Source organism: Vulpes vulpes, chromosome 5 (assembly GCF_048418805.1).
Source record: "Vulpes vulpes isolate BD-2025 chromosome 5, VulVul3, whole genome shotgun sequence".
NCBI classification, from domain to species: domain Eukaryota; kingdom Metazoa; phylum Chordata; class Mammalia; order Carnivora; family Canidae; genus Vulpes; species Vulpes vulpes.
This window is the reverse complement of record NC_132784.1, coordinates 58130747-58146241: the sequence shown is the minus strand read 5'-3', so window position 1 is coordinate 58146241 and position 15495 is coordinate 58130747. Positions and strand designations below refer to the sequence as shown.

At 54.5% G+C, this 15495-nt stretch overlaps 1 protein-coding gene across 4 annotated transcripts in view; it reads right to left on the bottom strand.

The window, feature by feature from the left end:
* Positions 1 to 753: 753 nt before the first annotated feature.
* Positions 754 to 15495, bottom strand: part of NFATC1 (nuclear factor of activated T cells 1) — a 96679-nt gene continuing 81937 nt past the window's right edge. For all 4 annotated transcript variants that reach the window (XM_072758144.1, XM_072758145.1, XM_025997776.2 and 1 more), the window contains one exon: positions 754 to 2476. In XM_072758144.1, coding sequence (XP_072614245.1) covers positions 2433 to 2476 — 44 coding nt within the window. In that variant the 3' untranslated portion in view covers positions 754 to 2432. The remainder of the gene's footprint in view (positions 2477 to 15495) is intronic.

The following is a 15495-nucleotide window of genomic DNA, read 5'->3' as shown; positions in this document are numbered from 1 at the left end:
GGCCCTGCAAGCCTGCTCTCTAGGTGGATGGAGCTCCTGGTCCTCTGGTAGCCAGCGGCTCTGGGCTCTGCAGCCTGTACCGTCCATGGTCACTTGGCCATCTTCTCTGCAGACCCTGCCCACCACCTGGCCCCATGCCCCGCTGCCCGGCCCACCTGCTTGAACAGGTGCTGGCTGACCACACATTCTAGGTGATGCAGATTCCTCTAGTACTTTGCCTCAATCTTAGCAAAAGAAACAGGAAATTTCTCATTTCATAAAGTCCTATTGTTTCTGACAATTCACAATTGAATTGCTGGAGAAGTTCTGGGTCTCACTCTGGTTTTACAAAGTGGATTTGGGCAGGAAGAGGGGCCGAGTGGCCTCTAGGGGCAACACCCAGGGCTGCTCTGACGTGCTACCTTCCTGTGGTGATGGCAGTGACGGTGATGGCCACCCTGCACATGCACACCCCCAGCCCTGGCCACTCTTCTGAGCTCATGGGAAAGCTCCCTGTGCACGGGACCTGGCTGAATGTTTCTGAGGTGCTGTGTTCACAGTGTCCTCTTCTGTGAACATGCAGGATGGGAAACCCACTGCAGGAGGAGGTGCCCAGTGGCACTGGGGCCACCCTGTGAACAGCACTTGGCTCAGCTGGCAGTACAAGGACCCACAGCAGAAAATCCCTTAGAACTGACCAGAATTATCCACACGGGTAATGAATCACTGGCACACTAAGATTGTCCAGCAAAAAAAAAAAAAAAAAAAAAAATATATATATATATATATGCTTTATTGGATCTATTTCCTAACTACAAGGACAGCGGACACGAATACCAAATGGTTCCTTTCCATACGACAGCCTATTAGAAGATTCCATGCGAGTCCTAGGACGCTAAGGGTGGGCTAGGTTCTGGGTCATGTCTACATGGAGCCACAGTCACGTGCAAATGCTACAAGTATGGCTTTTGGGTTGGTGTTCCTTCTGGAAGTCAAACAACAAAGACACAGAATCGAACAGAAGAACATCTTTAAAATAATTCTGCAGGAGAGCTTCCTCCACTGTAACATCATGTTTGATTACTGTGACTTACAACCCCCACCCGCGGGTACAACCAGGCATGTTCCGTGAGAGGGCATCAGCTCCTAAGGCACAGTCATCGGGTTAAACATGTTTTAATTAAACCATGCTTTTTGGTTATGTGAGACGACCGGTCACTGCTAGTCATCATGTGTTGTAAGCTGTTAATTGTACAAATGCAGCAGGAGCGAAGCTTACACTAACCTACGTATTAACAGTCGGTAATCTGGAACATACTATGGGAGTATGAAAATGTTTTTGGTGATTGTTTTCTTAGACGAAGCAGAGTTATAAGGCTTCTGTGAAGTAATAATCTTAGAGCTGAACAAACATATTATACTCCTTTTGCGATGGTACTTTCGGTTGCTTTCCTGTCTGCTGGGTGGGGACGCCTGGGTCCTGAGAATGCACCTCTGCTGATGTTCTGACACACTGGGCTAGCGGCACCACACAGGACCGCACAGACCCGCCTGAGGGGACATGGGTGCCTGTGGATGCGGCTGCAAAGCCCAAGTTTTGTCTCAGATGCATTTTCCAGAACGGATCCTGGTTATTGCCAATACACAGCCCTTGACGGGCAGGGACCACACATCACCAACTCTGTTTTATTTGTCCATAAATACGAGCCTACGTGTGTACATACATGCAAATGCAGCATCTGTCCTGTGGCAGACAGACTTCTTTTTTTGTCCAGCGACCTGTCTTGTGCTATCATCTTACTTGTGCTACGTTCAAAGCCAGATTAGAAACAACACCCTAGCATGCTACAGCGAACAGTACTACGGTTTCAGTAACACAGGGGAGGGAGTGGGTGATAAGGGAGAGGTCAGAATGGAAGATCCCTAAAATGCACTGGGTAAAGAAGCAGATTGCATGTTGCAGCCCAAGGGAAGCCAAGAAACAGCAGGAAGCACGTGTTAGGTTCTCCTCACAATGCCCAGCTTGCCAGTATTCTAATTTATCACAAAAGAGACAAAGCTTTGCGACGAAGCGTCTTTACAGCTTTTGCTCCTGCAAATACTCTCCTGGTAGCAGACTTGACACTCCATCCTATGGCGCACCCTGATGCTGGGCTCTGGGTAATAAGGCACTTCCAGTGCTGAAGTCCAGGGGTGCCCGGGGTGGGGTGGGGGAACCCATGCAAGGCACGCACCCCGCCCCCTCCGGTCTTCCTGTGATGAGGAGGCGTGGCCGGTCCTCCCGGTCACAGAGCTGCTGCTTTGAGCCCGTGATGAGAATCTTGAGTGAGCTGGAGCTCCGACCGGTACCAGGTGTGTGTTCCGTGTACTTAAAGTCCTTTCGCCAGAGCTCGACCATCGGCGGCTAAGCCCACACCGTGCGGCTTCGGGGAGTAACCTGTGGCCAGCTACGATCAGATGTTGGTGCTGGAGAGATCGTTCCGTATTATTTCATTTACTGCAAGAAAACACAAGAGATAAGCCATTAGGGAAACACAGCTCTGGCTCAAAGTCCGTAAGAACCAGAGTTCCCATCAGCCACGCATTCAGCTAGTTATGGGGAGCTTGCGGGAAGGGTCCCCTCCTTCCTGCTTCCCACCCCTGGCCTGGGCCTGGGCTGTCCTGGGCCAGCAGCACCGAAGCTGCCCAGGACCCAGCTCGGTGACCGCAGGGGCTGGCGGTGGCTGCGTCACCACTCCCATCCAGAAACATAGTCACAACCTGACCCTAGCACTGTGGGCCCCAGGGGGAGGGGCCAGGCACTGGTCCAGTTGCGGGGGCCCGTCCTCTCCAGGCAGGAGCATGCAGCTGGTGTCTCCACGGGCGGGGCCAGCAGAGGTGCCCCGTGGGGGAGGCACGTCCCTGAGGTCCATGCTCCGAGAGCCCCTCTCCCTGGTCTGCTTGTTGGATAGGCTGCGTCCAAAAGGAGGGCCACGCATGGGGTGGCCTGGGCCTCCCTTTGTTTGGGCTCTTCCTTCATTTCTGTTTCCTTGTCCATGTCCACTATCAGCATGTGGCTTTTGGCAGCAGGAGAGGAAATGAGCAAAGCTGGCAAAGGCCATCGTGAGCAAGCTGCACAACATCCCTCCCTCCACCCTGATGGGCCCCCAGATAGGGGACGTGTCCCCACGGCCCACTTTCCTAACAGAATTGGGGGGCGGAGGACACGGGCTCACGTCACGGAACTGCCCAGGCTGCCCTCCACCACCCAGATAAAGTCCATGTGTTTCTGCAAAGGCCCTGGCGTGTCCCAGGCAGCTTCCTGCAGCAATTAGCTGGCACACCTGTCATCGCCTCCACTCCCCACCCCCCGAGTGTCCTTTCAACACCCCCCACTATTGTTAAGAAAAACAGTAATAAAATGTGGTTGGGGCAACCAGGAATTGTGTCACGGCTGCTGATAACAGAGCCCAGTGGCACCAGCTGCACAGACAGGAGCCCGACTGCAAACCTGCAGGTCCACCCGCCGCCTGGCAAGGGAACCATCCAGGGTGCGGGGGGTTCGCTTGATACAAACACCAGAGGTGTACAGCAGCCCGGGGTGGGCACACCGCCAGCCCACCTGCAGAGGACACGTCTGCCTGGGACACGGATGTGATGCATGACCACCGACAGCCACCACTGCAGCCACACCTTTTTTTGAGGATGGTGTTGACCTTCACGCACAGAACACGGGCAGGGGCTGTGGCCACCTGGGTGGCCATGACCCCTCCCAGTGAGCCACTAATGAGGCAGTAACGAAACCCAGGTGCTTGAGTGGCTCTCAGGACACCTGTCCCTTAGCGTCCCAAGGGCAGCTCGGTTAGATGCAGGCGTCTTGCCCTGATACCCTGGCCGCGCAGTGGCGCAGGGCCCCGCAGGAGAAGGCAGGGCACCAGCTCCCGTCCACTCATGGCTCCTGGGTCCCCGCCTGAGCATGTGGCCCTCCCCGGCATTCCGGGGGCCTCAGGTGCCGTGTCTTCCCGGCTCCTGGAGTGCAGGCAGGGAGGCGACAGGCACGGGACACCAGACGCAGTCCTACATCTTCCCGCTTCACTCCTTTGGCCTCTGAGAGTCATGTGTCCAATTTCTACGTCGCAAAATGTGTTAGGTCAAACAACGTTTAGACAGAGAAAACTGACAGACCCGAGTGTCACAAGGACAGCACCGTGGTAGCAGGGGCTTCCCAGCAGGGCAGGCAGGTGCTCACGGTGCCCACAGAGCTTGTGGCCGTGGTGGGTGCAGCCCTCATCTCGCGCCAGGTGTGGGCACAGTGGCTCTTTCTCAGCTGCTTCACTCTACGCAGGAGGCTGGGGGGGCCTGGGGCAATGGTGGCTCCCTGCCCCACGGGGGGGCGGCTATGGGTGGGTGGACAGGCTAGCGCTATGGGTACACATGGGGCCAAAGGCTCCACACTGGGTGCAGATGAGGCCACCTGTGCAGGCGCAGCATGGACAGGATGCCCCCGAGGGATGCGGCTGAACAGAGTCACCCACACCAGACGGGGTTTCCTGCTCATTCCCCTGCAAGGGCACCTGGTCTCAGATCTGAACCCGATCCCATAAGAGCAGACACGGGATGCAGAAACAGTTCTTGGGGGGACTAACGTTGGGGAAATGGGGTTCAGGGTAATAATGATGGGGATGTGGGGGGCCCTGAGGGGTAATATTGATGGGGTCGTGGGGGGAGGTCTGAGGGGAATAAGGTCGGGAATATGGGGGGAGGTCTGGGGGTAATCATGACTGGAATATGGGGAGAGGTCAGAGGGGTAATTATGACAGGAATACGGGGAGGGGGGAGGTCTGAAGGGTAATAATGACGGGAATATGTGGGGAGGTGTGAGGGTAATGACAGGGATTATGGGGGTGGGTATGAGGGTAACGACAGGGATTATGGGGCGGGTCTGAGGGGCAATAATGATGGGGAATGGTGGGGAGGCTCCAGCAGGAAAGCCAAGAATCTAGCTCCTCGGGGTTATAGAGACCATAGGAAAAAAATAACACGTTTGTAAGAGAAAAGGGGAAGCAGCATCTAAGTGGGCTTCCCCTCGCTGCCCACCAGGGCACCTGAGCCTGGCAGGGGGAGCCCGCTGTGGGTGGCAGCAGGGAAGTCCCTGAGTGTGTCCTGAGCCAGAGGCCCTCCTGTGTCCTGGTGCCTGACCTGATCTCTGTGACCCCAGCCTGGCGCCCAGGAGGGTTGGGGAGCGCTGGCAGTACTCCTGCTCCGTTGCCAGAGTCTGCGCTGTCTGAGGAGCCTCGCAGCAGCGGTCAGTTGGACAGGACAGGCCATTGGTGCCCCTGTGGCCCAGGTCGGCACCATCAAGTAGGGTTGGGACGGGCCAGGCATCTTAGGAGCACACTCGAGAAGTAGCACACATGTGCCAGTGCCCTGTGGGCACTGCCCTAGGTGCCCCTCCGGACGGGAAGGGGGGTGGCTGCCCAACTTGCGCTGCAGACCCACACAACTGTGCACATCCCCGAAGACAGGACGGCCGCAGAGCCACGCTCCTGGCAGATAGTCGGCGCCACGGCCCTGCAGGGACCACCCTGAAGGTTCCCGGCCCCAGACAGACGGTGCCCAAGGGCTGAGCTTGTTGGGGTCCTGCCACCCCTGGCCTTTCCCTGGCCTCCCACGTCTCTTCCATGAGGTCACGGTTCCGGGTCCCTGTGAGTGCGCGGCCGCCCCCAGGGGCTCTGTGCTGTTATTTTGGGGGTGGCTTTCTCTGTTACAGTTTCCCACAGAGTCTTCTCTCTACTGATACTTTCCATCTTCTTATTCAGCTTTTCCACCGACACCAAGGGTTTTTTCTCTGTAGAAGGTATTTTGAACTGCAGGTAACATGTGACCCTCACAGCCTGTCAGAGATGTGAAAGAGGAACCTTCGCTTGGCTTCGTGTCAGATGTCCCTGCAACAGGATGTGGCGAGCTGCTAGACCACAATTTAATGTAATGAGAAAAGTTGTTTCCCTTATGTTTAAGTTTTCTCTAAAATGCTCCCAAGGTGGAAACTACTGTTTTTTTCCTAAAACTTATGTGGCAACTTGAATTCTCGTTTTAATCTGGGACATGGAGGCAGGCTACACGCGCACACACATGCACACACATGCACACACACACACACGCGTGCACACAGCACCTCTGTGCACAGCCAGAGTTGAGTGAAAAGAAAATTAGTATTTTTTTCACATTTAAAAGCTAAAACATACAAGGTACATACAGGCAGAGCTCTTCACCTACACATACAGCATCTGCCGATACTCACCGTATTCTTCTGACCACCCCACAAAATCTCTTGGCTATTTATAAATTAGATGTGCAAATTAACTAATCAGGTGAAGCATTCTTTTTAAAGCAAAATCTTTATACTTTCACACAGTAAGGCTTTTTTTTTTTTTCATCACCATTTTGAAAAAAATTGAGCTTAAACCCTCATGTCCTAGTAAAATGCCCTCACTTCACCCATGGGCTTCACTCAGGGGCCCTTGACTGATTTTCCTGAGGCCATGTGACCCAAGGGGGTGGGGAGGGTCTAAATCTCATTTTTATGCATTTTCCTTCTCATTTCTGAATTCTTGGTTTCTGAAAGCAGTGGAGGATCTCAAAGCAAACTTTAAGGAATGAGCCGCATGGCTTGTGGGCCTGGCAGCGATGCTGTTCCCCTGTCCCTGGCTCTGAAGTGGGGGCACGTGTGCGGTCGTCCACAGGTCTGTGAGGAGGGGAGGAGGATGTCATTGTGATGGGTTCTGTAAACGGAGAGTCTGCAGGAGGGTCAGCAAATGGCAACAGGGGCCGTTGGTCCCAGTGAGGAGTGGAGGCCACCTGCGTGCCCCCAGCCCAGGGTTGGCACTCCCGCCGGCCGATCTCCCCCCTCCCACTCCAACTCTACACTCTGCCCATATGTGTGGCCTATCCAGGCCTGCGGGGCTGCTCAGCACACAGAGCCTGGTGCCTGGGTGGGAGACGCCGAAGGCAGAGCCATTCCCCCACTCCTGGGGGCACGCATCTCTTTCCAGCAACGCCAGCCCAGCCCCAGCCCCAACACAGAAACATGGCACTGTCTTCTGTATAACTACAGATGATTTCTTCAGCCATTTCCCCTGGACTAGCTGGTGTGGGACTTAACAACTTTTTTTTTTAAAGAAGGAGAAGAGGCAAGCCACCGAGGGCCCAGCTATCTTCCCAGCAGTGTAGGAACAGACAGCACATGCCAGCTCTTCCTTGGAGCCACCACAAACAGCAGTGGGCACTCACCGCCCCTGCGCGGTATCACACAGGTATCAAAGCCAGAAGAGATCTGCTGACACGTTGAGTCAGAAACCTCATTCAAAATCCCGGCAGCGCAGCTTGGCAATGCCACGTGCCACACGTGGGGGTGGAGGCTCTGAGGCTGCACCCCGCGCTCCCTATGTTCAGGCTCCATGTTCTAGGTCTGTGTTTCCCACAGTCACGGTACCTCCCCTGCTCGCCGGGACCTCTCGGCCTCAGAGGCAGTCTTCCTATTGCTGTAGCAACCACAAGAAGTGTCACCGCTCTCAGCAGCTCCCAGACATTGTCGTCTGTGCCCTCCTTACTCCTGGGGAAGAAGTGACAGTGTGTGCATCCACAGGTGACTCTGAACAATGGGCTGGAAGGCGGTGACAGCAAGTCTCACAGTGAGGAGGACGGAGACCTGACACGAGGGTGTGTCCCCGAGACCCTAGGGACTAACGGGCGTCGTGTGATCAGATGTAATAGACTCTACGAGGAAAAACAGGAACCTTGAAGACACTCTCCAGGCGGTGCCTGTATTTAGAGATGGTGCAAGCTCCCATTCTCCAGGGGTCGCTTGAGCCAAGCACTATCCCATGGCAGAGCCAATGATCCCAATGATCCCGTGACTGTCTGACTCTTACACCTAAATCCTCCTTGCATTCACGCACATCATTTACACGATCCATCAGAGATCTGTGAGCCGTGGAGGCCTTGAACCCTCCAGAGAACCTGATCTGAGCTCTGCACACTGCGGACACGTGCTGTCAGGCCCTCCTCCTGCCTCTGTACCCACTGCAGCCCGAGACGCTTCTCTGTGAAAATGGCAGCTTGGCCGAGATCCCCTCTGCTCGTCAAGTCGGAGGTTCTTCAGTCCTTTCAAAGGGAGAAACAGAACCTCCTGGGTAGAGTTCTGGGTACTGAGCGTGATCAGTGGCACGAACCTCACAGCAGCCTCCCAAGCCCCCTGGGAAATGGATATGTTATTATTCTTAATTTGAAGACAGGCCCAGAGAGGCAGGAGATGTGCCAGTCCTCGGGCAGCGGGCGAGCAGCTTTGTCAGGAATGGGACTGGCTGCTGCTCAGGGGAGCATGTGTGGCATCAGGGGCTCCCTGGCAGCAAGCCTGAGTGGCGGCCTCCTTGGGGCCAGGTTTCCCCAGGCCAGGTTCCCACGTGCCAGAATGATGTGCCGGACACACTCCAGCAGAAGCCGGGCCAGCCTGCTTTTTCCCGGTGTGCACACGACAGGCACTACTTGCTGGTGAAAACTCTGGGGTTCCTGACCATGGGAAGAATGGATTTCTGGTCATGTCCACAGACGCCTGAGCTCGGCCACGTGCCAACGCGTGGGCACAGACTCAGGACGTGGCCGAGGGGCGGGGGTTACTTGTGTATGTTTCATTTCGTATTTCCTACAGAGCATGTAAGTAGCAGAATAGACGCCTGGGTGGGTTTGCTGCAGGGTCCTGCAGACGGGGCTGTGTGTCCTTGTCTCTGCCAGAGCACCAAGGGTGCTGCGTGCCTCCCACTGGGCGCAGTAGCCCCCAGCATCACCCGGGCATGCCAATGGGATGGGTGCTGGCCCCACATGCCTGTGGCCAGGCAGGAACCCATCAGAGTCGTGGGGCCTAGCAGCCGGGCTTTGGGGATGGAAGGCACAGCGGAGGCAGATGCTGGAAGGTTCTAGTTGGGTGTCCACATGGACATGGATCCTACTTTCTCAGGAGCCGGGTTTTGGCCTGGCAGGAAGAAATCTAGCAGAGCGATGGTACCCAAGCCACACTGTAATCTTTGCTTAAAAAAAAAGCTTAATTATGGTGGCTACAAACCATACCCTACAAATAATATTTTTGTCTCCATTTTTTAAGAAAACACGAAAACCCCATTTTTCTGAGCATCTGCTTCTTTTTCAATAGTCGGGTAGTTCTTATAAGGAGACAACTGTCCTGTGAATTTTTAAGCACTAACAGCATTCACCGTCTGTTCCCTGCAGGCTAGCCAGCCCAGCTGGGGTGCTGTTACTTTGTCATCTATGATGTTGCTTTTTCAAGAAGAGAACCACTTTCCAAAAGCCATCGTTGTCCTTTAAGCGAAAGCAATGTGGGAAACAAATAGGCCTGGGCAATCCACAGGGAACCCAGTTCCCAGGGCGGGTTCCTGTGGCCACATCCGCACTGGCCTGGCCCCCTGGGCTCACTCAAAGCTCACGGCCAAACGAAGTACCACACATAAAGGAATGCAGAAGCAGAGTTGTTCCGTGCTCACTCAGTCTCCCTGTGAGGGACACAGAACAAGCCACCAGAAACTCTTATTTTTAAGGAAAGCCAAAATAGCTTTGTGAAGAACAAAACAAAACAGGAAGGCCATTCTCTCCCATTCCTATAACTAAGAGATAATTTTAAAAACTATTTGCTAACTTTCCCAGAAAATACACCTTTGGCTAAACTTAGTACCATAACCCGAGCGCGTAATCACTGAGGCCGATGGTACTACAGCCAGAAATATCCCTGGCCCGGTGGTGTCCCCACGCCGACCTTCACAGTGTGAGGGGATCTGGGACGAGGAAGCATGCAGGCTCTCACGCCAGGGCGCTGCTCGCAGGGGTGTGAGCGCTGGGCTTCCTGCCGATGGCTGGGCACACGGTGTCTGCACACTCCGCGGCGAGCCTCCTCGGTTAAAGCTTACGGCTGGTGGGAGGCGTGCGTGGGAACCCCATGACCGAAGACACAGTTCAGAAACCAGGAAGCGGAGAAAACATGATTCCGGGCCCCTCGAGCACGTGAGGGAGACTGAGGCTGTGTCCAGGTGGGTTTTTAACTTCTCAGAAGAGGCAGCCCGCTGTCCGTATGTCCTCGTTCATGGGCGGGCACCCTGCCCACCACTGCGTGGCCCGGGTGACAGCAGATGCCACTCTGCAGGACTGTCACAACCTTGGTAACTCCAAAAATGCAGAGTTGCAACATCACCGAAGTCCTGTTTTACTTTTCTGACTTTTTTCAAAGACACTTTGTGAGGCGGTAGAAAATGAGGCCGTCTCTCAAGTTCCATTAAAAAGTAAGTTCCGCGTTACCTCGGGTGTCCTGGACCCATTTCAGCCTTCACTTATTTTTATCTTTTTAATCATAATAAGCCACTGCCACGGGGCCTGCTATTTTTGGAAGGAGGGAACGGGACAGTGGAGTCTGAATGACAACAAGTCACGGTTTTAATAAAACATGACCCTCCCAAGTGCGTGTGGGGCTGGCACTGATGGGTACTGTTGTCACACGGGACTGTCAGCCATTAAAACAGAATAATTTTCCTGCCTTCAGTGCCTGCTTCCTTATTTAGCCTGAATACTCCAAATAATGCAAAGGCCCATGTGGAAAACTCCAGCGTCCACGGGGACCGCCCGGCCACGTGATGGCCGCCCCGCGGGCTGCCATGAGCCTCCCTCCCCATGGCCAGGCGTGGGCTCCCGCATCACCTGGCCCATTTTTTTTATCTACACCAAACCCACTCCACCATCACTCATGGGGAGCGCTAAACCACCAGCGAGCACTTTTCCTGGGCTTTCCTTGTGCTGCTAGAAAATACATTCCTCCTAAATTATGGAATTTCTATTCACACAAAATTGAAAAATAAAAGATGAAAGAGCCTCCTTTAATTAAAAAACAATAATGTTAAGTGGACGGACGGAGGGTTGGGGAGAGTGCTGGTGCAGGTGTGGCAGGCTGCTGCCTTCTGTCACTCTCACTGGGGACATGAGCTGGGGCCTCAGCATAAAAGGCTCTAACCAAGCAGCTCTTCCCCCTCTGGAGGCAGTGGGGACACAGCCTCGCTCCTATGGGCAGCAGAAAGGTCCGTGTGACAACACATCGGCTCAGCCGGTCCGTCCAGTGGGCACAGGCCAAGTGTCCACAACCTGCCCGGCAGCTGCCTGGTTTGCCTGGAAGGCAAAGGAGAGGCTCTGGCCCCCTATTCCCAGCTTCACAGGAAGTGAAACCACACCTTCTCATTGCTAAATGTGAGTCCAAAGTGAATCCTCAGCTTACAGAGAAGCGTTAGTTATTTTGTTAGTGTGACTGTCATGTTGTGATCACATAAGACAGTGGCTCTTTGAAAAGGTGTCTGTCCCCAGGGATGGTGGGATGGGATGCAAGGTCCAGGACCTGGGCCCTCGGGATCCCAGTGACAGCCGGCACAGGTGTCCAACTCCCCTGCCTAAGAGTAGACCTGGGTGTGGGTGCCCAGGAGCCCACGGCACCATTTATTACACCCTGAAGATGCCTGAGATTTTCATAATTAAAAACCAACACTGCCATCAGAGCAGAGCCGGAGCTAAGGAGAAGCTGGAGCTAAGGAGAAGGCTGACCAGGGTTCAGCCTTGGTGTCTGGCCTGTGTGCCAGGCCCGTCCCACAGCAAGGTGAGGATGCAAGGGTCTGCAGCCTCTGCCACCTCCCTCCTGCTCACCTCCATCTGCGTCCTCTGCCCCAAACACTTGTGCCTGGAGCCCAGCTGTGATGCCACCCCCCAGAATGTCTGCATCCCACTCCAGGCTCTGCTGGATGCTGCAGGGGAGGCTGCCTGGCGCCTCTCCCATGTGCACAGGTGCCCAGGGAGCCACCACTCTCTACCTCAGTTCTCTGCCCTCCTCCCCAAGGGGACGGAGCCCTCCTTGAGGGGAGAAACTGTACCCACAAGTACTGAGAAAACTGACCGGCAGCAGACGCTGCTTGTTTCTTCTGCAAAGATCTGCACAGAAAAATCACAGGAGGCAACTTACTCCAACAAACTCCCAGTTTGGAAAACAACAGAGCAGAGGAGGAGCAGAGTCACAAAACCATGGGCCGGTGAGACGGATCCCCCGGGCTGTAGGACATGTTGACCCCAGCATGGAAAAGCACCCGTGATTGAATTTTTGTATTGATTATCCAATTATTAATCTTTATAGAAGCTGTTCCAACACTGCACATAATGAGTAATTCATCACAGTATATTAGATGCCATGCAAGCTGCATTCAGTATAAAGGGCCATTAAGTTTCTTGTAATTGCCCATTACTGGAGCTTTCGTTAGTTCTAAATCAAATCAGCAGGACCGGCATGTATGCGCTCTAATTGACTTTATGTAATAACCGCACGCCCCTGGTGATTACCAAAATGAGTGGTCTGGCTGGATTACCGTGGTCCAAATACCACTTCTCGGCCCAAGGTGGAGTGGGCTTGAAGGGATGGGCACACGCCATCACCTGGACTCGGGAGGAGTGCGTAGGGGCCGGCGCTGTGACCACGCTGGGGCCAGCCACGCATCCCTGCCCGGGTCTGCAACTTTCTCAGGGCCGCTTGCTGGGGCAGGTCTCGTCTACCAGGTGTCCCCAGGCCTCCCGGCAGGGCCCAGGCCTACCAAATGTCCTGGCCTCTGGAGACTTCCCACCCGAGTAAGCTGTATTTCCCACCAGGAGGGGAAATCCTGACTGAGATGCAGGACGGCGCCTGCCCCACTGTGCCCAAGAGCCCTTCCCGAAATGCTCGCTGGGCCCTCAGATTCAGAGCGGGTTCATCTTGAATGGCTCCTTAAACCCTGAATATTGTTAGCTGCTTAATGTGCTTTGCCTGACCCCCTCTAACTTGCCGAGGGGCCAGAGAACAGATGTGTGTGTGTGTCCTGACAGTCCTGTGATGCCAGGACCATGTAAAGATTCTGCAAATGCTGGTTGTTACGTCCTCCTTTGAAAGTTGAATTCATCCTTTGCATGAGTTTCAAAAAGAGCAAGAGACAAGTAAACACCAACCCTCAGGCCTCCGGGCATCGACTGCCTCCACTAGGGGAGAGCCATATGGATAGGACAGCCTTGTGTTTGCAGCGCTACCAGCCACCCGTTCAGAAAATCCTTCTCTGTTCAACTAAATTGGTTTCTGAAGAATCCTTAAAATATATCCTCAAAAGGGGCTCCTGGGTGGCCCAGTTGGTAGAGCGTCAGGCTCTCGATTTTGGCTCAGGTTGTGATCTTTGGGTTGTGGGATTGAGCCCAGTGTGGGGCCCCATGCTCAGCAGGGAGTCTGCCCAGGATTCTCTCCCTCTGCCCCTTCCCCTCACTCACACGCACAGTCTCTCCCTCTAAAATAAAAAAATAAAAATAATGCCCTCAAGAGAAGGCAATATGTGGACTACGAGCTACTTAGAAATATTTGTTCACAACAGGTGATAACTCGAATGGAAGGCATGGGGCTTTATGGCTGTGCTGTGAATGGCTGCCTGTAGGGAATGCAATGTCCGAGCTTGGCCCGGATCTTCCTGGCACCAAGGGGAGGATTGTCCATGGCCCTTCCCACAGTGCAGAGCGGATGCAGACAAGCATTGAAGACGAAGTGAGCAGGGCCCCTGAGCACAGTTTGGGACCTGCGGGCTCAGGTCACTCACAAGCCACTGGAGGCCTGGGGACCCATGTGCACATGCAGCACAGCCAGACGGTTCATCACAATCGGAGCTGAGGGAGCCCTGGTGATGCAGAAAAAATCTGATGGAGCAGAGACTGAGATGCTTTCGGACCCCCTAGGGTCTGCACAGGCCCTCCAGGTGCTCAGGGCCACAATCTGCAGGGATGGGCGGTTATTTCCAAGCCCACAGCCTGGAGTGGGTGACCCTGAAGGGTGCTGAAGAAACCACCTAGAGGGTCATGCATGGAGCTCTCCTCACCTTCCTGTCTTTTACTGAGGGTGCCAGATGCCGCCTGCTGAGCAGGGTGCCACCTGACTTGCTCACACTCCAGGGCCCAGCTGCTCCCAGTGGCCAGGGCCTCCCCCAGCGGCAGGAGCACACGATGCCCGGCCATCCGGGTCTCAGAGTCCATCAGCAGCCGTGGGGTACCCTGACTCCAGGCTTGGAACACCCAGCAAGGCAGCCATCAGCTTATAGGGGACAGTGGACATTCACACATCCGTGGGCCAGAGCTCCCGACCCTGCTGCCCACCTGGCCTCGAAAACAGAGGAACAGGAAGCAGTAGGCCAGGGGAGGGCCGATTCTGGTAAAAGCTTCGCTTGAAAGCCCGGGTCAGAACTCACCCCCAGGGAGCCCACCACGCCTCTGGAGAAACGCTTGTCACTGTAATCAATCACCGAGTTTCCATCTGTACGTTTCCCTGCCACACTTCATTCTGCGCTATCAGGACAGGAAGCTGCACACAGGATGGAAAGCTGGCACTTGGTCCCGTGGAAACCACCGTTTCCATCTCCGCGAGTGACAGAACAACACCGCGGTTAACGGGTGATGAGAGATAAGGGCCAGGGGCATGGAGGGGGGGGTGCGGACGCTCTGCGCACTTTCCAACGTTTGGACAAAGTTCGGGAGGACAGTCCGAAATGTGCTTTCCACTCTCTTCATCCAGAGAAACACCCATGAATGCCCAGACCCTGACAGTTTTTGAGCTCTTTTCTGAAGTTGAAGTGCATAAAAAATTACGGGCCCACCACTCCCCCTGCCCCAACCCAGACGAGCTGTTCTGTTGTTGCCCTTTCAAGTGTGGCCACAGAAGCTCCCACCGGAGCCAGAGCAAACAGGCCGGTGACGGACAGGCCGTGGCCCAGCGCAGCAGCCTCCCCCGCCCCCGCCTGCCACCCTTTTTCTGTCCAGCCATCTGCCAAGAGGAAATAGCTGTGCTGTGTTGGGAGTCTGGGAATCCCAGAAAACAATCTTAAATCCACAAAAATAATTGAAGTTCACTTCTACTGTGCCGCTTGGTTCCATTCTGATTTTTATTACAATGTCAACAAGAGTTTAATTTGTTTTAAAGTTTAGGTTCTTAAATCTGAGTGATATACGGTAGTTTACAGCTTGCTGGCAACAGCTACTGTGGAAAAAAAAAAAAAGGAAAAGTGCATATAAAGGCGATTCTAAGTTTGACATTGTGAAGGCAGGGAGAGGTGCCAAAAGCAGCAAGCAGCACGGCTTTCCCCACCGGGGACGGCAGCCACGCTGCGCGACCAGGGGCACACGCTCCCTGTCCACCCACCTGGTCCAGGAACGGCAAGTAAGAGGAAATGTCCTAAAGTGCAGTTTCTCAGAGGAAGCATTCTCAGGTGTCAGCGAGGTCACAGATGGTGTCCCTGTCTTATCTGGGGTCCCTTCTGGAAACCAGTTCCAGCAGAAAGCTCTGAGAGGGGCCTGTGGGGAAGAAGGGCTCTGCCTCTCCGGGGAGGTCAGGGCTTTTGGCGGCCTGGAGGATGCAGACAGCTCAGAACCGCCCCGACCTTGAACCCATCCCGACGG